At 46.0% G+C, this 23,126-nt stretch overlaps 1 protein-coding gene across 1 annotated transcript in view; it reads left to right on the forward strand.

Annotated features, from left to right (window-relative positions):
• The window catches only part of ksr2 (kinase suppressor of ras 2), an 815,194-nt gene that overhangs the window by 528,306 nt on the left and 263,762 nt on the right, over positions 1-23,126 (forward strand). The window contains exons 7-8 of the mRNA XM_072496823.1: positions 1,318-1,401; positions 4,548-4,615. Coding sequence (XP_072352924.1) covers positions 1,318-1,401; positions 4,548-4,615 — 152 coding nt within the window. The remainder of the gene's footprint in view (positions 1-1,317; positions 1,402-4,547; positions 4,616-23,126) is intronic.

The following is a 23,126-nucleotide window of genomic DNA, read 5'->3' on the forward strand; positions in this document are numbered from 1 at the left end:
GTGGTAAGCCTGTTACCGAAACTATCTTGAAAAATACCCCTCCTAAATCTTGATTTTGTCCATGATGAGAGCCGTTACATAGTTAGTGGGAGGAATGGACTTGGAGGCCCACAGGCCTTTTCTCACCTTCTTCTATCTCTTGCTCTTCTAATTGATTGCAAACTGAGTTATGGTCCACAATGGTCACATCTGCCATTGCCCATTAAGTAGAATGCAGCACCAGTTTGTAGTTAGGATAAATTAGATTTTTAGAGTTCTTTTTTGGGGAATCCTGGAGAGCATGGGCGAAATTCTCCCGAAACGGCGCCAATCAGACGGACATCGCGCCGCCCCAAAGGTGCGGAATGCTCCGCATCTTTGGGGGCCGAGCCCCAACATTGAGGGGCTAGGCCGACGCCGGAGGAATTTCCGCCCCGCCAGCTGGCGGAAACGGCCTTTGTTGCCACGCCAGCTGGCGCGGAAATGACATCTCCGGGCGGCGCATGCGCGGGAGCGTCAGCGCCCGCTGAAAGTTTCCCGCGCATGCGCAGTGGAGGGAGTCTCTTCCGCCTCCGCCATGGTGGAGACCGTGGCGGAGGCGGAACAGAAAGGCAGAGGCCCACCCGCGGATCGGTGGGCCCCTATCGCGGGCCAGGCCACCGTGGGGGCACCCCCCGGGGCCAGATCGCCCCGCGCCCCCCCCCAGGACCCCGGAGCCCGCCCACGCCGCCTTGTCCCGCCGGTAAATAGGTACTTTAATTTACGCCGGCGGGACAGGCAATTTATCAGCGGGACTTCGGCCCATCCGGGCCGGAGAATCGAGCGGGGGGGAGCCCGCCAACCGGCGCGGCGCGATTCCCGCCCCCGCCGAATCTCCGGTGCCGGAGACTTCGGCAACCGGCGGGGGCGGGATTCACGGCGGCCCCCGGCGATTCTCCGACCCGGCAGGGGGTCGGAGAATGACGTCCCTCGTCCTCAGTCTGTCTCAGCAGTAAACTGGGTATTTTCTTTAATCCATCTCTGGTAGCATACTATGGTAGTAGAGATATGCTTTGAAAAGTCCAAACAATGTACTGGTTGTGCTAACTTCAAGATAACCCAACAATATTTTAATTACCTTTATTCCCCAATATATATAACAATAAATGTAGCATCTACAAACATATTACTTCAGAAAAATGTATCATAGTGGTTTTACTATAGCTGATAACGATTTACAGTTTACATTGAATTAATGTAGTGTGCATTTTACTTTCTCCTTCCTGGTTACTGTAATTTTGTTTAAATATAATTAATAATATTGATTCAAGTGACTGATCTTAACTCTTTTTCTTGTAGATTTTCCACCAAGTATTGGATGTCTCAGACCTGCACAGTGTGTGGGAAAGGCATGCTTTTTGGCTTGAAATGCAAAAACTGCAAGTATGGAACCAAATCAAGTACTTCAGAATATATTTTCAACTGTTTTCTGATTTTAGTGTTAATGTAAAAGAGAAAAAACTGGTGCTTTACAGCCAGTTACGTACTTCTGAAGTGTGGTCAATCTGACTTAGGAACGCAGGAATTATTTGCACACAGCAAGCTCCCACCAATCGCAATGTGTTTATGACCAGACCATTTTGAAGTGAAATTGGCTGAGGGTTAAGTTATGGCCAGGGGCAACATGGTAGCATAATGGTTAGCACAGTTGCTTAACAGCTCCAGAGTCCCAGGTTCAATTCCCAGCTTGGGTCACTGTTTGGCGGAGTCTGCACGTTCTCCCCGTGTCTGCGCGGGTTTCCTCCGGCTGCTCCGGTTTCCTCCCACAGTCCAAAGATGTGCGGGTTAGGTGGATTGGCCATGCTGAATTGCCCATAGTGTCCAAAGAGGTTGAGTGGGGGTTGTTGGGTTGTGGGGATAGGGTGGGGTGCTCTTTGTAGCGGCCGGTGCAGACTCCTTCTGCACTGTAGATTGTGTGATCCTGTGACATGAGGGATATAACTCCTGCTGTTTGAAATAAAACCACTGGATCTCTTATGTCCACCAAAGAGAGGAACCTGGGCTTCAGTTTAACATCTCACCCAAAAGTAAAGTTCCGCACTGAAGTTTCAGGCCAGATTGTTGTGCTCAGGTCTTTGGAGTGGGTCTAGATGCCCAACCTTGCCCCTCCAGAGACGAGCGTGCTACCCATTGAGCCAGGGCTGACATGTGGGAATCCATTTTTATAGTCATCAGCTCACGAAAATTCGGAAACAAATAAAATATAGCCTTCCATTGTTGGCTAAAATGCATATAAATTCTAAATGTAGTATTAACCGATGTCTACCTCCAGATTTTTTTCTTGCAATGTGAACATATTGGAGAGAGTGAAAAAAAGAGGTTTCCAAGAAAAGCTTCCAGCAATGAGAAACTTCAGTTATGAGGATAGATTGGAGAAGTTGGGACTGTTCTCCATGGAAAGAAGAAGGCTAAAAGGAGATTTGATAGAGACGCTCTGGTTTCTGCAGAGAAAAAGAGGAAGTGAGAGCACTTAACTGCTTTTGATGTGATCCAAGAACTATCAGTCATAGCTAGATGTTCATAAACATTGCAGTTAGTTTCACAGCTGCGTATTTGATATCCATTTAAGTGTGAAGGGAAATGAAATTCAACAATCCAGACAGCTGTCAATCACAGCGTAGTAAAATCTAGGCTGCAGCCTATAACATGCATGTAAAAGTGCACGTTGCCAGAGGATGTAGATGTCCTGAGCAACAGATAACCACCAATAGCTGACATGAAATAAAAACATAATATGCTGAGACAAACCCAGCACGTCTTGAAACATCGGAGGAGAGAGGAGCAGAGTTTATGGGCAGAACTCTTTCTCTCCCCCTCCCCCCACCCCACCCACCTTTCTGGAGGCAGCCCATCATTCGCCAGCAGCAGAAACTTCCGGTCCTGCCACTGTCAACGGGGTTTCCTACTGTTTGTCGATGGGGCCAGAAGATCCCACTGGCCGGAAAATCCCACCCAATGTTTTAAGTCCGTATGACACTTCTTCAGAACAATCATGGGGACTCTAAATTGTTGACTTTGCTTCTCTCTCCACAGATTTTGCCAGGCCCGCTAAGTCCCTCCAACATGTTCTGTTATTATTCCAGGTTTCCAGCGTCCGCAGTATTTTGCTTTTATTTTTTAAACATTTTTTTTCCCAAAAATATACAATTTCAACGAAATACACAATCCAACACAACATAGTTCAACATTTTGCACAGTTTTTCCCCTTTTTATCCCTCCCTCCCTCCCCCATGATGAACAGCTCCCCAAATAAAGTCATGAACGGCCTCCACTGCACTTCGACCCCCTCAGAGCGAACTTTATCTTCTCCAGCCGGAGAAAGTCATATGTATCCCTCAACCAGGCCTCCACACCTGGTGGCATATCCAACCTCCAATTCAAAAGCATCCTTCACCGGGCAGTCAGAGAGGTGACACTAACGCTGTCAAGTTCCATCTGTGCACCGTGGCCCACTCATGCGTCACCTGGATCCCCAAATACCTGAACTGCTCCCATGCCATATTAAATGATAGTGCGTTCACATCCTCGATCTATCCATCGACTTGGGGTCGACCTGTCCACCTCCGGCTCCATCACACAGTTAAAGTAACCACCCATATCCAGCTGGTGCGTATATAAGTCCTGAATCACCCCCAGTAAGCTCTTTACGGACCCAGCGTCGACCCAGTTAGGCGCATACACGTTGACTAACACGACCAGCGTCCCCTCTAACACTCCATTCATTATCACAAACCTTCCCCTGATCCCGCACCTCCCTGGCTCCCACAAACTCTGTTTTGCTCAACATAATGGCCACCTCCCCTCGACTTTGAGTCAAACTCCGAATGAAATATTTATCCCACCCATCCCTTCCTCAGCCAAACCTGGTCCTTCACCCGGAGATGAGTCTCCTTAGGGGCTGTTTAGCACAGGGCTAAATCGCTGGCTTTGGAAAGCAGACCAAGGCAGGCCAGCAGCACGGTTCAATTCCCGTAACAGCCTCCCCGAACAGGCGCCGGAATATGGCGACTAGGGGCTTTTCACAGTAACTTCATTTAAAGCCTACTTGTGACAATAAGCGATTTTCATTTCAAGAAAATCACCTACGCTCTGAAACTCTTCAGGTGTGCACAAAACCAGAACCTCTTGGCCAGGCCATTTAATCCACGGACATTCCATGTCACGATTCTTACCAGAGGCTTACACCTCCACCCACCTCCATCATCCGCCATCAGTAGTTTGCTATTATAATAACTGACATTCGTTCCGCTGAGGCCTGCAATAAAATGCCACAAATCGAGAGGGGATTGATGAGCAGCTGGGTTGACCAGAGTGCATCATGCCAAACAAGTAATTGGCAACGACCTAAATGACCAACCTCCCTCCCCTGTCAGCAAAGGGATTGGTACTTTATTTTTGAGATAACCTAAGATCACGAGAAATCATAGCAGCTTAAAATATAGGCAAAATGTAGGAAAGAGGCAACTGATATTGGTATGGATATGAAGGTATTTTCCTTTAACAATGTTTCAATGATTCTTTCTTACTAGGTTAAAGTGCCATAACAAATGCACCAAAGAAGCCCCACCTTGTCATTTACTCATCATTCATCGTGGAGGTAAGGTTCCAATATTCGTATTTTGTAGTTATTTTTGTATTTCGACTTTGGAATGTTCTACTCATCTGTGTCTTTATTATTCAATGCTGGAGACCTATAATAAAGTTATCATCCTACTTTTAATTTGTATTAATCAAGTTAGTGAAGAATTACTGCTATTTTTGCATCTTCACGCTCTTCCAATGATTCATTGGGCCACGTTCCAGTTTCTTTTCCTTGCATTTTTTTATTTGAATAAGTTAGCTCTTAGGCAACTGCCTCGATGAGACATCTACCTTAAATTGAAAAATCATTCTGCATTTAAGTCATTCATTACATATTCTTTTTTTCGGTTTTATAAACATGTAAGTAAAATTTGCCTGATGTTAAATGAATCGATTTTACTCAGCAAGGCACAGGATGCTTAACAGATTTTGAGATAGAAACAGAAAATGCTGGAAATACTCAGCAGGTCAGGTAGCATCTATGGATCGAGAAATAGTTATGTTTCAGGTTGATGACCTTTTGTCAGAACACCATTGCCTGACTTGCTGAACATTTCCAACAATTCTAACATTTCTTGTTTCCAGTATTCACAACAGTTTACTTTTGCTTCATTAGATTTTATGTGTTCAATATTGTGATACAAAGTAATGTGACTCAATGAGGCATTGTCAATGGAATTCGTCTTATAGATGTTATGCTGTTTTTCAGTAATTATATGTATCCACTGCAGTTCACATTGAGACCCTATTTTCATCTTCATCTGTAAAAGGATCTCTTATTCCTTACACATAACATTTCACTCATAGCATTTTACTGGTGGTATGATCCAGTGTGGAATCAGATAACTTAAAAAAAATAAATTTGTACTTCCAGTTGATAGCTGAAAGGCTGACATAACTGTGGTGATATACATCACTGTAAGTACACAAAGGGTTAATGTACATACACTATACCTAGCTAGACAGAGAGGGAACACCAGAGACATGACACACAGACAGTCAACCAATAGGTCAGTAAGATAGGACACGGCCAATGGGCATTCAAGATACACACAGAGGTGACACTACCACAGGAGGGCATTACACCAACTCATATATAAGGACACTGCACACATGATCTTCCTCTTTCCAGTGGAGACACTCAGTGAGTACAGACACAGGGTTTATTGATCATCACACCCACCACGTGGATTGTAGCAGACTGGTTTGTCAGTCTGAGTAGCTATAGCAGGATTAACAGTAGCGTCGAATCCAAGTAGGAGAATTGTTAATAGTTTAATAAACGTGTTTAAGCTATCTCCAAGTCTGAACCTTCCTTTGTCAGAGTGCACATCAAGGAAGCAGCTTATGCTATGTCAAGAGCATAACAAAACATGGTTCCAGGAGTGAACTGTTTCAATCCATATAGTTAAAACTCAGCAAACAGTGACGACCAGCAACAGCAGCCAGGCAAGATGATGTTCGAGATTCCGGTTCCACAGCAGTTCAGGTGCCAAGGCAATCTCAGTGAAAACTGCCGTTGGTTCAGGCAGAGATTCGAGATCTACCTGGTAGCGTCCGACCTAGATGGCGTGGCGGATGCAGAGAAAATAAAGCTTCTACTTACGATCGCAGGTCCAGAAGCAGCTGAAATCTTCCAAACCTTCAAATACCCAAAGGGGCAAAACAAGAGCGATTTCCAGGCAGTCCTGGACAAATTCCAAGAATTCTGTACAAGAAGAAAAGGTAAAAGAGGCGCCAAAACTCACCGTGAGGTAGGCTTGCAGCAACGAACGGCAGTTTTGAATTGCAGCCATCTTGGAAAAGGTGCTGCACATGTGCAGTTGCGCGAAGAGCGCACAGAACGGGTAGGTCCGTTTGCGCATGCACAAGAAGCCGCGTATGCGCAATTGAGAATAAGGCCCCAAGTAAAGGAACAGCGATCTGCACATGCGCAATCGCTTCCTACGCACTACGTCACATGCTTCATGATGTCAGAGGCCCCGGACCATGCCCACTTAAAGGGGAAATGTCCCAAAACACGGGGAAAAAAATTTAAAGCCTCAAAACCAGATTATTTCACCTGGAACGACAGCACAATGCCTGAAATCCGACCAGTAGTTGAAAGTAACCTCTGCAGAACCCTGCAACAAGCAGTTAGCACTGCCCAAAGAGATGATACAGTCCTTGAAGACTATGACTCAGACCTTGAATTCTTCTTTGGACATCACGAGCCCAATGCCAGCTCCGACACAAAACGTGATGATATGGTCTTGGAAGACAATGACTCAGGCGTTTAATAAACGTGTTAAAGCTATCAGCAAGTCTGAACCTTCCTTTGTCAGAGTGCACATCAAGGAAGCAGCTTATGCTACGTCAAGAGCAAAACAAAACAATAACAAGATTTGACATTTCAAAACTTCCACTGTAACAGACAAACTAAAAGCACCGGAGAATCCACGCGGCCCCCCTGGCAATTCTCCGCGCGCGTTGGGCCGAGTGGCCGCCGAGATAGGCCGAGTCCTGCCGGCGGTGTTCACGTGTGGTCCTACCCGGTGGGACCTCGGCATACATCCTGCGGGGGGGGGGGGGGGGGGGGGGGGGGGGGGGGCCTGGTAGGGGGGGAGCCTCCACTGTGGCCTGGCCTGCGATCGGCGGGCAGGCTTCTCCTGGTGGGGGCCTATGTTCCTCCGTGCTGGACCCCTGCAGCTCTCCGCCATGTTGCGTTGGAGCCGGCGCAGAGAAGGTAACTAGTGCACATGCGCGCGTTCGCGCCGGTCGTATTGCACATGCGCGAATTCGCAGCGGCTGCAGTGCACATGCGCAGACCCGCGGCCCCCGTTTCACGCTGGTATCGGCAGCTGGAGCTGCATGAGTCGCTCCAGTGCCATGCTGGCCCCCTGTGAGGCGCAGGATCGCTGATCCTGGGGGCCTGTTGGCGCCATCGTAAAATGCTAAGGCATTTACGGCGGCATCAACACTTAGCCTCAGGATCAGAGAATCCCGCCCACGATTCTTGTAGGCAACTTACACTTTAAACCGTAACACAGACCTTTCCCTTTTACTTTTAATATAACCAAAAAACTCACTTCACAAGTATAATTTACACTGCCCCTTAAGTAGTCTTTCAGTTTTTCCAGGAACCAGTCCAAAGTGGTTCTTAGCTTTCCAAGTTTTACTTCTGTTTAATTCCTTTCTCAGCCTTGTATCTTTTAACCACAGAACTGTCCATCAAACAACTAGGCAAATCTTCAAGCCTTGTTTCAAATCCTCAAGAATTTGGGGCGGGATTCTCCGCAATCAGCGCAATGTCCGCCGACCGGCGCCAAAAACGGAGCGAATCAGTCCGGCATCGCGCCGCCCCAAAGGTGCGGAATTCTCCGCATCTTGAGGGGCCAAGCCCTCACCTTCAGGGGCTAGGCCCGCGCCGGACTGATTTCTGCCCTGCCAGCTGGCGGGAAAGACCTTTGGTGCCCCGCCAGCTGGCGCGGAAATGACTTTGCCGTGCGGCGCATGCGCGGGAGCGTCAGCGGCCGCTCACGGCATCCCCGCACATGCGCAGTGGAGGGGGTCTCTTCCGCCTCCGCCATAGTGGAGACCATGGCGAAGGCGGAAGGAAAAGAGTGCCCCCATGGCACAGACCCGCCCACGGATCGGTGGGCCCCGATCGCGGGCCAGGCCACCGTGGGGGCACCCCCCGGGGCCAGATCGCCCCGCGCCCCCCCCCCAGGACCCCGGAGCCCGCCCGCGCCGCCTTGTCCCGCCGGTAAGAGAGGTGGTTTGATTCTCGCCGGTGGGACAGGCATTCCAGCAGCGGGACTTCGGCCCATCGCGGGCTGGGGTATCGCCGGGGGGGGGCACGCCAACCGGCGCGGCACGATTCCCACCCCCGCCAAATATCCGGTGCCGGAGAATTGGGCAACCGGCGGGGGCGGGATTCACGCCAGCCCCCGCCGATTTTCCAACCCGGCGGGGGTCGGAGAATCCCACCCTTGGTCTTTTCAATCCAAGTGTGAGCTACCATCCCCATTCCTAGACTGTGAACCATGGAGGCTTCCAGCCTTTAACTGCTCCCTCTGTCACAGATACCAGCAAACTAATTCTAGTTTCTGGGGTATCTTAGAAACCTTTCACCTCTCAAAGCTCATTTCCATGGCCCTAGGACCTTGGATACAGGTAGAAATGCTGATCGGCTATCTTTGAGACCACAAATCTCCTTTATCTTGGAAGTAAATGGACAGTTTAAAGTATAACTGTTTAGCCCGACATTCTCAACACCTTCCTGAGACTTTGGAGACTAGAAGTCGTAACTGTTGCAAGTACAGATGCTGCTGCCATGTCTCCCAAGTGTGACTACCTTACACCTTCTTTCCAGATCTCCCTTTAATCTTGAACAGCCATATCACCCAAGCCAGTTGTTAGGCAAACGTCAGAATAGGTCACTCGACCCACTTCACTTTACCCTAAGTTAAAGACACAATCCGAAACATAGCAATCTTATAAGTCTTTGTAACATTAGTCTTGATATCCTGAGCCTCAGTGCTGATAGGAAAATAATACTTATGAGCATATTCAAAATGGCTTTAAAGTTTTCAAACACAATTCAGGTAGCTGTTTATGTATGCATGCTTTCTGGATCCAATTCTGTGGATAGATTTTGAATGAGTTAAAATCTTTGCACAGAGTATTATTTAAAGCCATTTCAGAGGAATAGAAGTAGTTGGCATTTCACGTAGCTGAAGTTTGTGGAGTAATGGTAGTGAAACTGGCAGGGCCCTGTTAGAGGTTAAAATATTCACACGGAGGCCTGAGGATGAGTAAAGAAACAGTTTATTCTATCAGATCTGGGACAAAAGGCCTGAGGCTCCGTAGCCTATTGCCAGCACCCTTTTCTCACTTGAGCTAAGGCTCACACGGGTTAATGTACAGATTCAAGGGGCGGAATTAGATGTATTCTTATTTACATACAATCAATCAACTATATTCGCGTCACACTTCATTACATGCAGTCAATCAATTTTCATTACATCCCAATTATCACATATATGGTTAAAGTGGATGTTGTCTTACTTGCCCCTAACTTCATGCAAAAGTCACTCAAGACTAACATAATAATGTCCTGTCTGCAGCTGGGGTCCTTGAGCTTATCAAGGACACATAGCATTTCTTGTTCTGTGAAGCTGTTATCAGCGGCTGTTGAAATACTCCCTAGGTTCTCATGAGGTAGTTTACACAGTTTATAACTTATTGGTAAAGGAAAGTGGCTAGCTCAGCCATTTTGTGTTTTTAGTATTGCTAAAATTGCTAACAGCCATTTTGTGTCCTTTCTGATATTAACAAGCATTGTGTATACACTATCTATTTCTATAAATTGCTTCTTCTAAACAGGCATCTAAGCCAATGAGTACCTTTTGTCTCATCAGAACTATTCAAAAGTAATATAGGAGCACAAATGTAGTTACAGGGCCACCTATAATTTATATCATAGTCCAGTATCAGAAAATGTCCTCCAACAGGCCCACATCCTTACTCTCCTAAAACCAACATCCGCTTCTGGAGTAGTTTGTACGGAGTTTAATGCAGAAATCCAGAAGTTGCTCTCGGTAATTCTATCTTCCCCATAGGTACACTCTTGAAGTCCCCTCAGATTACAATTCAGATAGAAATCACTGAACCAATGTGAATGTGCCTATCAGCTGCTGTACAAAACCTTGTAACACCTTGTTATAAATGAATTGTAATTGAGTTAATAATTGCTGATGAAAACTGTTGTGGCCCCGAAAAATAATTTCACACTTGTCAAGAATACAATGTTGCCAAGTGTAAGAACATAAGAACTAGGAGCAGGAGTAGGCCATCTGGCCCCTCGAGCCTGCTCCACCATTCAATGAGATCATGGCTGATCTTTTGTGGACTCAGCTCCACTTTCCGGCCCGAACACCATAACCCTTAATCCCTTTATTCTTCAAAAAACTATCTATCTTTAGCTTAAAAACATTTGATGAAGGAGCCTCTACTGCTTCACTGGGCAAGGAATTCCATAGATTCACAACCCTTTGGGTGAAGAAGTTCCTCCTAAACTCAGTCCTAAATCTACTTCCCCTTATTTTGAGGCTATTCCCCCTAGTTCTGCTTTCACCCTCCAGTGGAAACAACCTGCCCGCATCTATCCTATCTATTCCCTTCATAATCTTATATGTTTCTATAAGATCCCCCCTCATCCTTCTAAATTCCAACGAGTACAGTCCCAGTCTACTCAACCTTTCCTCGTAATCCAACCCCTTCAGCTCTGGGATTAACCTAGTGAATCTCCTCTGCACACGCTCCAGTGCCAGTACGTCCTTTCTCAAGTAAGGAGACCAAAACTGAACACAATACTCCAGGTGTGGCCTCACTAACACCTTATACAATTGCAGCAGAACCGCCCTAATCTTAAACTCCATCCCTCTAGCAATGAAGGACAAAATTCCATTTGCCTTCTTAATCACCTGTTGCACCTGAAAACCAACTTTTTGCGACTCATGCACTAGCACACCCAGGTCTCTCTGCACAGCAGCATGTTTTAATATTTTATCATTTAAATAATAATCCCTTTTGCTGTTATTCCTACCAAAATGGATAACCTCACATTTGTCAACATTGTATTCCATCTGCCAGACCCCAGCCCATTCACTTAGCCTATCCAAATCCCTCTGCAGACTTCCAGTATCCTCTGCACTTTTTGCTTTACCACTTATCTTAGTGTCGTCTGCAAACTTGGACACATTGCCCTTGTGTCCCCAACTCCAAATCATCTATGTAAATTGTGAACAGTTGTGGGCCCAACACTGATCCCTGACGGACACCACTAGCTACTGATTGCCAACCAGAGAAACACCCATTAATTCCCACTCTTTGCTTTCCATTAATTAACCAATCCTCTATCCATGCTACTACTTTCCCCTTAATGCCATGCATCTTTATCTTATGCAACAACCTTTTGTGTGGCACCTTGTCAAAGGCTTTCTGGAAATCCAGATATACCACATTCATTGGCTCCCCGTTATCTACCGCACTGTTAATGTCCTCAAAAAATTCCACTAAATTAGTTAGGCACGATCTGCCCTTTATGAACCCATGCTGCGTCTGCCCAATGGGACAATTTCCATCCAGATGCCTCGCTATTTCTTCCTTGATGATAGATTCCAGCATCTTCCCTACTACCGAAGTTAAGCTCACTGGCCTATAATTACCCGCTTTCTGCCTACCTCCTTTTTTAAACAGTGGTGTCACGTTTGCTAATTTCCAATCCGCCGGGACCACCCCAGAGTCGAGTGAATTTTGGTAAATTATCACGAGTGCATTTGCAATTTCCCTAGCCATCTCTTTTAGCACTCTGGCATGCATTCCATTAGCTTGCCCATCACTACCTCCTTGGTGATAACAATCCTCTCAAGGTCCTCACCTGTCATAGCCTCATTTCCATCAGTCACTGGCATGTTATTTGTGTCTTCCACTGTGAAGACCGACCCAAAAAACCTGTTCAGTTCCTCAGCCATTTCCTCATCTCCCATTATTAAATCTCCCTTATCATCCTCTAAAGGACCAATATTTACCTTAGCCACTCTTTTTTGTTTTATGTATTTGTAGAAACTTTTACTATCTGTTTTTATATTCTGAGCAAGTTTACTCTCATAATCTATCTTACTCTTCTTTATAGCTTTTTTTAGTAGCTTTCTGTTGCCCCCTAAAGATTTCCCAGTCCTCTAGTCTCCCACTGATCTTTGCTACTTTGTATGTTTTTTCCTTCAATTTGATACTCTCCCTTATTTCCTTAGATATCCACCGTCGATTTTCCCTCTTTTTACCGTCCTTCCTTTTCGTTGGTATAAACCTTTGCTGGGCACTGTGAAAAATCACTTGGAAGGTTCTCCACTGTTCCTCAACTGTTTCACTATAAAGTCTTTGCTCCCAGTCTACCTTAGCTAGTTCTTCTCTCATCCCATTGTAATCTCCTTTGTTTAAGCACAAAACACTAGTGCTTGATTTTACCTTCTCACCCTCCATCTGTATTTTAAATTCCACCATATTGTGATCGCTCCTTCCGAGAGGATCCCTAACTATGAGATCCTGAATCAATCCTGTCTCATTACACAGGACCAGATCTAGGACCGCTTGTTCCCTCGTAGGTTCCATTACATACTGTTCGAGGAAACTATCGCGGATACATTCTATAAACTCCTCCTCAAGGCTGCCTTGACCGACCTGGTTAAACCAATCAACATGTAGATTAAAATCCCCCATGATAACTGCTGTACCATTTCTACATGCATCTGTTATTTCTTTGTTTATTGCCTGCCCCACCATAATGTTACTATTTGGTGGCCTATAGATTACTCCTATCAGTGACTTTTTTGCCTTACTATTCCTGATTTTCACCCAAATGGATTCAACCTTATCCTCCATAGCACCGATGTCATCCCTTACTGTTGCCCGGATGTCATCCTTAAATAACAGAGCTACACCCCCTCCCTTACCATCCACTCTGTCCTTCCGAAAAGTTTGATACCCTTGGATATTTAACTCCCAGTCGTGACCATCCTTTAACCATGTTTCAGTAATGGCCACTAAATCATAGTCATTCACGATGATTTGCGCCATCAACTCATTTACCTTATTCCGAATACTACGAGCATTCAGGTAAAGTACACTTATGTTGGCTTTTTTACATCTGTTCTGAATCTTAACACCTCGATCAGTAACCTCTCCTAAGTTATATTTCCTCTTAACCTTTCTCCTAATTTTCCTTGTCGTCGAACCCATATCTTCGTATAACAACCTGCCCAGTCGCTTACCATTAATGTTTTCACTTCCCGTTTTATTTCTTTTAGTATTCCTGGTCCTATTCACTGAGCTCCCCTCAGTCACTGTACCTTGTACTGTCGCCCTTTTTGATTTTTGACTATGGCTTCTCTGCCTTACACTTTCCCCCTTACTGCCTTTTATTTCTGTCCCTGTTTTACTACCTTCCAACTTCCTGCATCGGTTCCCATCCCCCTGCCACATTAGTTTAAACTCTCCCCAACAGCTCTAGCAATCACCCCCCCCCCCCCCAGGACATCGGTTCCAGTCCTGCCCAGGTGCAGACCGTCCGGTCTGTACTGGTCCCACCTCCCCCAGAACAGGTTCCAATGTCCCAGGAATTTGAATCCCTCCCTCTTGCACCATCTCTCAAGCCACGTATTCATCCTCGCTATCCTGACATTCCTACTCTGACTAGCTCATGGCACTGGTAGCAATCCTGAGATTACTACCTTTGAGGTCCTACTTTTTAGTTTAACTCCGAGCTCCCTAAATTCAGCTTGTAGGACCTCCTCCCGTTTTTTACCTATATCGTTGGTGCCTATATGCACCACGACAGCTGGCTGTTCACCCCCCCCCCCCCCAGAATGTCCTGCAGCCGCTCCGAGACATCCTTGACCCTTGCACCAGGGAGGCAACATACCATCCTGGAGTCTCGATTGCGTCTGCTGAACCGCCTGTCTATTCCCCTTACAATTGAGTCCCCTATCACTATAACCCTGCCACTCTTCTTCCTGCCCAGCTGCGCAGCAGAGCCAGCCATGGTGTCATGAACCTGGCTGCTGCTGCCTTCCCCTGGTGAGCCATCTCCCTCAACAGTATCCAAAGCGGTATATCTGTTTTGCAGGGAGATGACCGCAGAGGACACCTGCACTGCCTTCCTACTCTTGCCTGTCTTTTGGTCACCCATTTACTATCTCCCTCAGTACCTTTCACCTGCGGTGTGACCAACTCGCTAAACGTGCTATCCATGACGTCCTCAGCATCGCGGATGCTCCAAAGTGAGTCCATCCGCAGCTCCAGAGCAGTCAAGCGGTCTAACAGGAGCTGCAACTGGACACACCTCTTGCACGTGAAGGAGCCAGTGACAGTGGATGTGTCCCTGAGCTCCCACATCGCACACGAGGAGCATGACACGGGTCTGAGAGCTCCTGCCATGTCTTAAACCTTCGGTTAACTTCAACAACTACAATTTCAACAAAAAAAAACAAAGAAAAAATAAATAAATATACCAATGAAAAGAAACAGAAAAACAGAAACACTACTTACCAGTCACTTACCAGGGATAAAAAGCACTTCCTCCCCACCCAGCTTCGAATTCCCACCTAGATTCAAATTCCCAAACTCACTCTTTGCTGTCTCACTCTGGCTGTCTTCTCTCTGGCTCACTGGGAGAACTCACTGGGAGTGAGTTTACAAGTTGCTCTTTTTAAACCGTCCTGAATTGACTCCCCTCCCCCACCTGCTTTTAGATCAAGGTAGATTTAAGAGACTGACACTTAACTGCCAACCATGAGGCTATCCATTTTGGGAGGAATAACAGCAGAATGGATTATTATTTAAACAGTAAGATGTTAAAACATGCTGCTGTGCAGAGGGACCTGGGTGTGCTGGTGCACGAGTCGCAAAAAGTTGGTGTGCAGGTGCAACAGGTGATTAAGAAGGCTAATCGAGTTTTGTCTTTCATTGCTAGAGGGATGGAGTTCAAGACTAGGGAGGTTATGCTGCAATTGTATAGGGTGTTGCTGAGGCCGCATTTGGAGTATTGTGTTCAGTTTTGGTCTCCTTACCTGAGAAAGGACATATTGGCACTGGAGGGAGTGCAGAGGAGATTCACTAGGTTGATCCCAGAGTTGAGGGGATTAGATTATGATGAAAGGTTGAGTAGACTGGGACTGTACTCATTGGAGTTTAGAAGGATGAGGGGGGATCTTATTGAGACATATAAAATTATGAAGGGAATAGATAGGATAGATGCGGGCAGGTTGTTTCCACTGGTCGGGGAAAGCAGAACTAGGAGGCATAGCCTCAAAATAAGGGGAGGGAGATTTAGGACGGAGTGTAGGAGGAGCTTCTTCACCCAAAGGGTTGTGAATCTCTGGAATTCCTTGCCCAGTGAAGCAGTTGAGGCTCCTTCTTGAAACGTTTTTAAGAAAAAGATAGATGCCTTTCTAAAGAATAAAGGGATTCGGGGATATGGTGTACGGGCCGGAGAGTGGAGCTGAGTCCACAAAGATCAGCCATGATCTCATTAAATGGCGGAGCAGGCTCGAGGGGCCAGGTGGCCTACTCCTGTTCCTAGTTCTTGTGTTCTTATGTTCTTATCTCCATTATGATAGAAAAAAAACCTTCCAAAATAATCTATTAAAATGTGTTTATGGAATGCTACCCTCCAACGATATAATTTGTATGTATCCCCAGCTGTTGAATCCGCGGTAGGCAGAACACATAGACAAAGTTGAAATTACAGAACAAGGTTTATATCAATACAATGATGATAAACCTCCACTCCCCAAAGGGTCTCCTTCCCCCACCTGCAACTAGGCCGGGGTTTATATACACTCCGGCTCTCCTTGTAAAGGGGAAATCCAGCCCCCTTAAAGGGGAAGACATGCCTGCCTTAAAGGGGAAGTTCATATTCCAGGGAGGTCATGGGAAATTGTATGGTCCTGATCCCGGGACCTCCATTGGGATTATAACACCCACTAATATATTTTTCTCTCTCTAAAATTTAGTTTAAAATGCATCAGTGCATTTTACTTCCTGGTTTTCTGACTGTGAGAATACTTCAATCTCATTTGCTGCCTACCCAGCATTTTTTTAAATTAATTTTCAACAGGATGTGTGCTTCACTGGCTAGGTCAGCATTTATTGCCCATCTATAATTGCCCTTGAGAAGGTGGTGGTGAGCTGTCTAATTGAACCGCTGCAGTTCAAGTGGTGTAGGTACACCCACTATTAGGGAGGGAGTTCCAGGATTTTGACCCAGCGACAGTGAAGGAATGGCGATATATTTCCAAATCAGGATGTGGGTGACTTTGAGGGGACTTGGTAGTGTTCCCATGTACATTGTCCTTGTCATTCTAGATGATCATGGTTGTGGGTTTTGAAGGTGCTGCTTAAGGAACATTGGTGAGTTCCTGCAGTGCATCTTGTAGATCGTACACACTGCTGCTACTGTGCATCAGTGGTGGAGGGAGTGAATGTTTCTGGAAGGGGTGCTAATCAAGCAGTTGCTTTGTCTTGGATGGTGTTGAGCTTTTTGAGTGTTGTCGGAGCTGGACTCATCCAGGCAAGTGGAGAGTATTCCATCACACTCTTGAGATGTGCCTTGTACGTGGTGGACATGCTTTGGGGAGTCAGGAGGTGAGCTACTCGCCGCAGTATCCCTCGTCTTTGACCTTTTCTTGTAGCTATAGTTTTCATATGGCTAATCCAGTCAGTTTGTGGTCAATGGTAACCACCAGGATGTTGATCGTGGGGGATTCGGTGATGGTAGTGTCATTAAATGTCAAGGGGCGATGGTTTGATTCTCTTTTATGGGAGATGGCCATTGCCTGGTACTTGTGCGGCACGAATTATACTTGTCAGCCCAAGCCTGGATATTTTCCATGTCCTGCTACATTTGCATATGGTCTGCTTCAGTGTCTAAGGTGTCGCGAATGGTGGAGAACATTGTACAATCATGTTGGAAAGAAGGTAATTGATGAAGCAGCTGAAGATGGTTGGGCCTAGGAAATTATTCTGAGGAACTCCTGCAGTGAAGTCCCGGGACCTCAGCAGGGTGGCACGGTGGTTAGCACTGCTGCTTCATAGAGCCAGGGATCCGGGTTAAATTTCCACCTTGGGTGACTGTCTGTGTGGAGGTTGTACGTTCTCCGCATGTCTGTGTGGGTTTCCTCTGGGCTCTCTGGATTCCTCCCACAGTCCAAAAATGTGCAGCTTAGGTGGATTGGCTATAATAAATTGCCCCTTAATGTCCAAAGGTTAGGTGGAGTTGCGGGGGAGTGGGCCAAGGTAGGTTGCTGGTTCAGAGGATCGGTGCAGAATCGGTGGGCCAAATGGCCTCCTTCTGCACTGTAGAGTTTCCAAGATTCTTTAATTGAGATAACTGATCTCCAACCATCGCAACCATCTTCCATTGTGCTAGGTTTGACTCCAACCAGTGGAGAGTTTTGCCCCTGATTCCCATTGATTCCTGTTTTGCTAGGGTTCCTTGATGCCATACTTGATCAAATGTTGCCTTAATGTCAAGGGCAATCACTCTCCCCTCACCTCAGGAGTTCAGCTCTTTTGTTCATGCTTGAACCAAGGCTGCAATGAGGTCAGGAGCTGTGCCACCCTGGCAGAACACAAACTGAGTGCCAGTGAGCAGGTTATCGCTGAATAGGCGCCACTTGATAGCTCTATTGCTGACCCCTTCCATCACTTCTTTTTAAATTTAAATTACCCAATTATTTTTTTCCAATTACGGGGCAATTTAATGTGGCCAATCCACATCTGCACATCTTTGGGTTGTGGGGGTGAAACCCTGTAAACATGTGGAGAGTGTTCAAACTCCACACGGACAATGACCCAAGGCCAGGATCGAACCTAGGAACTCGGCGCCGTGAGGCAGCAGTGCTAACTACTGCACCACCTTTTCATCACTTTCCTGATGACTGAGAGTAGACTGATAGGGCAGTAATTGGCCAGGTTATATTTGTTCCTGCTTTTTGTGTGCAGGGCATACATGGATAACTTTCCACATTGCCAGGTAGGTGCCAGTGTTGTAGCTGTTCTGGGACAGTTTGACTCAGGGCACAGCAAGTTCTGGAGCACAAATCTTCAGTACTCTTGCCAGAGAAATGTCAGGAGAAATAGCCGCCTCCAGTGCCATCAGCCATTTCTTGATATCACGTAGATGAATTGAATTGGCTGAAGACTGGCATCTGTATGCTGGGGACCTCTGGAGGAGACCGTGATGGATCATCCACTTTGTACTTCTGACTGAAGATTATTGCGAATGCTTCAGCCTTGTCTTTTGCGCAGATGTGCTGGGCTCCTCCATCATTGAGGATGGGGATATTTGTGGAGCTTCCTCCTCGAGTGAGTTGTTTAATTGTCCACCACCATTCACGACTAGATATGGCAGAACTAAAGAGCTTGGATCTGATCCATTGGTTTTGGGATCGATCACTCAGCTCAGGCTATCACTTGCTGCTTATGTTGTTTGGCATGCAAGTAGTCCCGTGTTATAGCTTCATCAGGTTGATACCTCATTTTTTGGTATGACTGGTGTTGCTCCTGACATGCCCACCTGCACTCTTCATTAAACCAGGGTATGAGGTATCATCAGGTTGATACCTCATTTTTTGGTATGACTGGTGTTGCTCCTGACATGCCCACCTGCACTCTTCATTAAACCAGGGTTGATCTCATGGCTTGGTGGTAAAGATAGAGTGGAGAATGTGCCAGGCCATGAGAATGTGGCTGAATACAATTCTGCTGCTGCTGACGGCCCACTGGACCTCATGAGTTTCTAGATCTGTTCTGAATCTGTCCCATTTAGCACAATGGTAGTGCCACACAACACGATGGAGGGTATCCTCAATGTGAAGACGGGACTTTGTCTCCACAAAGATTCCACCAAGATCACTCCTACCGATACTGTCATGGACAGTTGCATATGCAGCAGGCAGTTTGGTGAGGATGAGGACAAGTATGCTTTACCCTCAAAGAACAAAGCACAATACAGCACAGGAAGAGGCCCTTCTGCCCTCCAAGCCTGTACTGGTCATGATACCAGCCTTGGCCAAAACCCTCAGCATTTCCTTGTGCCCTATCCCTCAATTCTCATCCTATCCATGTATTTGTCAAGATGCTTTTTGAATGCCATTAATGTATCTGCTTCCACAACCTCCCCAGGCAATGCGTTCAAGGCATTCCCCACCCTCTGCATAAAAAACACGCCTCGCACATCTCCTCAAAGACACCACGCACATTAAATCTATGCCTCTAGTGACTGACCCCTCCACCCTGGAAAAGAATGCCTGCCCATCCACTCTATCCATCTTGTAGACCTCTATCAGGTCACCCCTCAACCTCCGTCTTTCGAATGAAAACAGTCCGAGTCTATTCAGCCTCTCCGCATAGCTAACATCCTCCAGACCAGGCAACATCCTGGTAAATCACCTCTGCACCCTCTCCAAACCCTCCACACCCTTCTGGTAGAGTGACAATATTTCAAGTGCGGCCTTACCAAGGTTCTGTACAACTGTAACATGACTTGCTAGTTTTTATACTCGATGCCCGTCCAATGAAGGCAAGCATTCTGTATGCTTTCTTGACTACCTTGTCCACTTGTGTTGTCACTTTCAAAGATCTGTGGACCTGCACGCCCAGATCTCTCTGACTTTCTATATTCCTAAGAGTTTTTCCATTTACGGTATATTTCCTCTCTCTGTTAGACCTACCAAATTGCATTACCTCGCATTTGTCTGGATTAAACTCCATTTGCCATTTCTCTGCCCAAGTCTCCAACCTATCTATGTCCTGCTGTATCCTCTGACAATCCTCAACACTATCTGCCCCTCCACCAACCTTAGTGTCATCCACAAACTTACTAATCAGACCAGCTACATTTTTCTTCAAATCATTTCTGTATACTATAAACAACAGAGGCCCCAGCACAGATCCCTGTGGATCACCACTAGTCACAACATTCCATTCAGAAAAACACCCTTCCAACGCTACCCTTTGCCTTCTGTGACCGACCCAATTCTGTATCCATCTTACCACCTCACCTCTGATCCCGTGTGATTTCACCTTTTGTACCAGTCTGCCATGAGGCACCTTGTCAAAGGCTTTACTGAAGTCCATGTAAACAACATCCACCACCCTCCCCTCATCAATCATCTTTGTTACGCTCAAAAAATTTGATTAAGTTAGTGAGGCACGACCTCCCCTTCACAAAACCATGCTGCCTATCGCTACTGAGTCCATTTGTTTCCAAATGGGTATAAATCCTGTTCCTGAGCATTCTCTCCAATAATGCGCCTACTACCGACAAGAGGCTCAGCGGACTATAGTTTCCTGGATTATCCCTGCTACCTTTCTTAAACAGCGGTACCACATTAGCTATTCTCCAGTCCGCTGGGGTCTCACCTGTAGCCAATGAGGATACAATGTTGTCAGTCAAGGCCCCAGCAATTTCCTCCCTTGCTTCCCTCAGTATTCTGGGATAAATCCCAGCTGGCCCAGGAGTCTTATCTACCTTAATATCTTTTGAAAGACCCAATAGCTCCTCCTGTTTGATGTCAACATGACCCAGACTATCCACACACCCTACCCAAGAATCATCTTCCATAAAGTCAGTTTCTTTGGTGAACATTGATACAAAGTACTTATTTAGTACCTCGTCCATTTCTTCTAGTTCAACACATAGATTTCCCCTACTGTCCTTAAGTGGTCCAATGCTTTCCCTGCCCACTCTCTTGCTTTTTACATATGAGTAAAAAGCTTTGGGATTCACCTTAATCCTACTCGCCAAGGACTTTTCATGACCCCCCCTCCTAGCCCTCCTAATTTCCCACTGAAGTACCTTCCTACTTTCTTTATACTCCTCAAGGATTTCGACTGTCCCCACCTTCTAGACCGTTCAAAAGTCTCCTTTTTCTTTTTGACGAGGTTCACAATATCCCTCGTTATCCAAGGCTCCCTAAACTTCCCATACTTATCCTTCGTTCTCTCAGGAATATGACTTTCCTGAATCCTAATCAACTGTCGCTTGAAAAACTCCCACATTTCTGATGTTGATTGACCCTCCAACAACCGCACCCAGTCAAATAAATCAAATCAAATTCATCCAAATTCTTCAATTCTTTTCTAATGTTATTGTAATTTGCCTTTCCCTAGTTTTGCTCCTTAACGCAAGGGTTACCCTTATCCCTATCCAAAAGTACCCTAAAACATATGGAATTGTGGTCACTACTCCCAAAATGTTGCCCTACTGAAACGTCAACCACCTGTCCAGGCTCATTCCCCAATATCAGATCCAGTACTGCCAATTCCCTAGTTGGACTATCTACATATTGCATCAAGAAGCCTTCCTGGATACACCTTACAAAATCTGCCCCATCCACGTCCTTAGCACTAAGTGAGTCCCAGTCAATATAGGGGAAATTAAAATCCCCTACCACAACAGCCCTGTTACTTTTGCACTTATCCAAAATCTATCTACCTATCTGCTCCTCTATCTCACGCTGGCAGTTGTGGGGCCAGTAATAAATGGCCAACATTGTGATTGTCCCCTTCCTGTTCCACCAGATGAAATGAAATGAAATGAATTGAAATGAAAATCGTTTATTGTCACAAGTAGGCTTCAATTAAGTTACTGTGAAAAGCCCCTGGTCGCCACATTCCGGTGCCTGTTCGGGGAGGCTGTTACGGGAATTGAACCGTGCTGCTGGCCTGCCTTGGTCTGCTTTCAAAGCCAGCGATTTAGCCCTGTGCTAAACAGCCCCTCAGATTGCCTCATTATATGAGCCCTCCAAGGTGTCCTCCTGCAGTGCGGCTATAATATTCTCCTTAACTAGTAATGCAACTCCCCCACCCTTTTTACAGCCCCTCTAACTCTACTGAAGCATCTGTATCCTCCAACGTTCAGGTGCTAATCCTGCCCTTCCTTTAACCACATTTCTGTGATAGCCACAACATCATAATTCCATGTACTAATAAGTGCTCTAAGTTCATCTGCCTTACCAGCTATACTTCTGGTTTGAAACAAATACACTTCAAACCACTGCGTTTGAGCAGACAGGGTGATGTTGTTCTCTTATTTTTGTTCTCTATTTCCCCTTCAGGTATTACACCTTCTAAGCTTGTGCTCTAGTTCCCACCCCCCGCCATACTAATTTAAATCCTCCCGAGTGACGTTAGCAAACCTCCCAGCCAGGACATTGGTGCCGTTCCACTGTAGATGCAACCCGTCCATCTTGTACAGGTCACACCTGCCCCGGAAGAGATCCCAGTGGTCCAGAAATCTGAAACCCTCTTTCCTACACCACCAGTTTAACCACATGTTTGGCTTCACTATCCTCCTATTTCTAGCCTCACTCGCACATGGCACGGGAAGTAATGCTGAGTTTACAACCCTAGAAGTTCTGCTTTTTAGCTTCCTGCCTAACTCCCTGAACTCCTTCTGCAGAATCTCATCACTCTTCCTGCTTATGTCGTTAGTATTTATGTGTACTATGGCCTCTGGCTGTTCTCCTTCCCCCTCCTGTTAGTTCCACCACTCTAGCAGTTATTGTAGTGATCCCGTATGTGCATTGTACATAAGGGGTTAATGCGTAATCAGTAAAATCAGATGATCACTAGAGGGCAGTACTAACAGAGGTATAAAATCAAGCTCATTCTGCTCCCCATTCTCTTTTGGGTGTATTGTGATGAGAGGATAGGAGTATAGATTAGCTCAGAGTGTTAGTGTACCTTAGCAAACATAGTTACTGAATTTAGAACCTGTTAACCTGGTATAAATATTAAAGTAAAGAACTCACAAAATTATTATTTTAGTTACTCAATAAATCTTTTCTTATTACTGGATGACTTTGAGTCTTTCTCATCAAGATTCAGAAAGCCTCATCACCAACAGTATTGAGTAACATATATTACATTCAGTAGTTAACATAACATACTACCAGAAGTGTAATAAAACAGTTATGTCC

This window comes from Scyliorhinus torazame, chromosome 1 (genome assembly GCF_047496885.1).
Source record: "Scyliorhinus torazame isolate Kashiwa2021f chromosome 1, sScyTor2.1, whole genome shotgun sequence".
Lineage (NCBI taxonomy): Eukaryota > Metazoa > Chordata > Chondrichthyes > Carcharhiniformes > Scyliorhinidae > Scyliorhinus > Scyliorhinus torazame.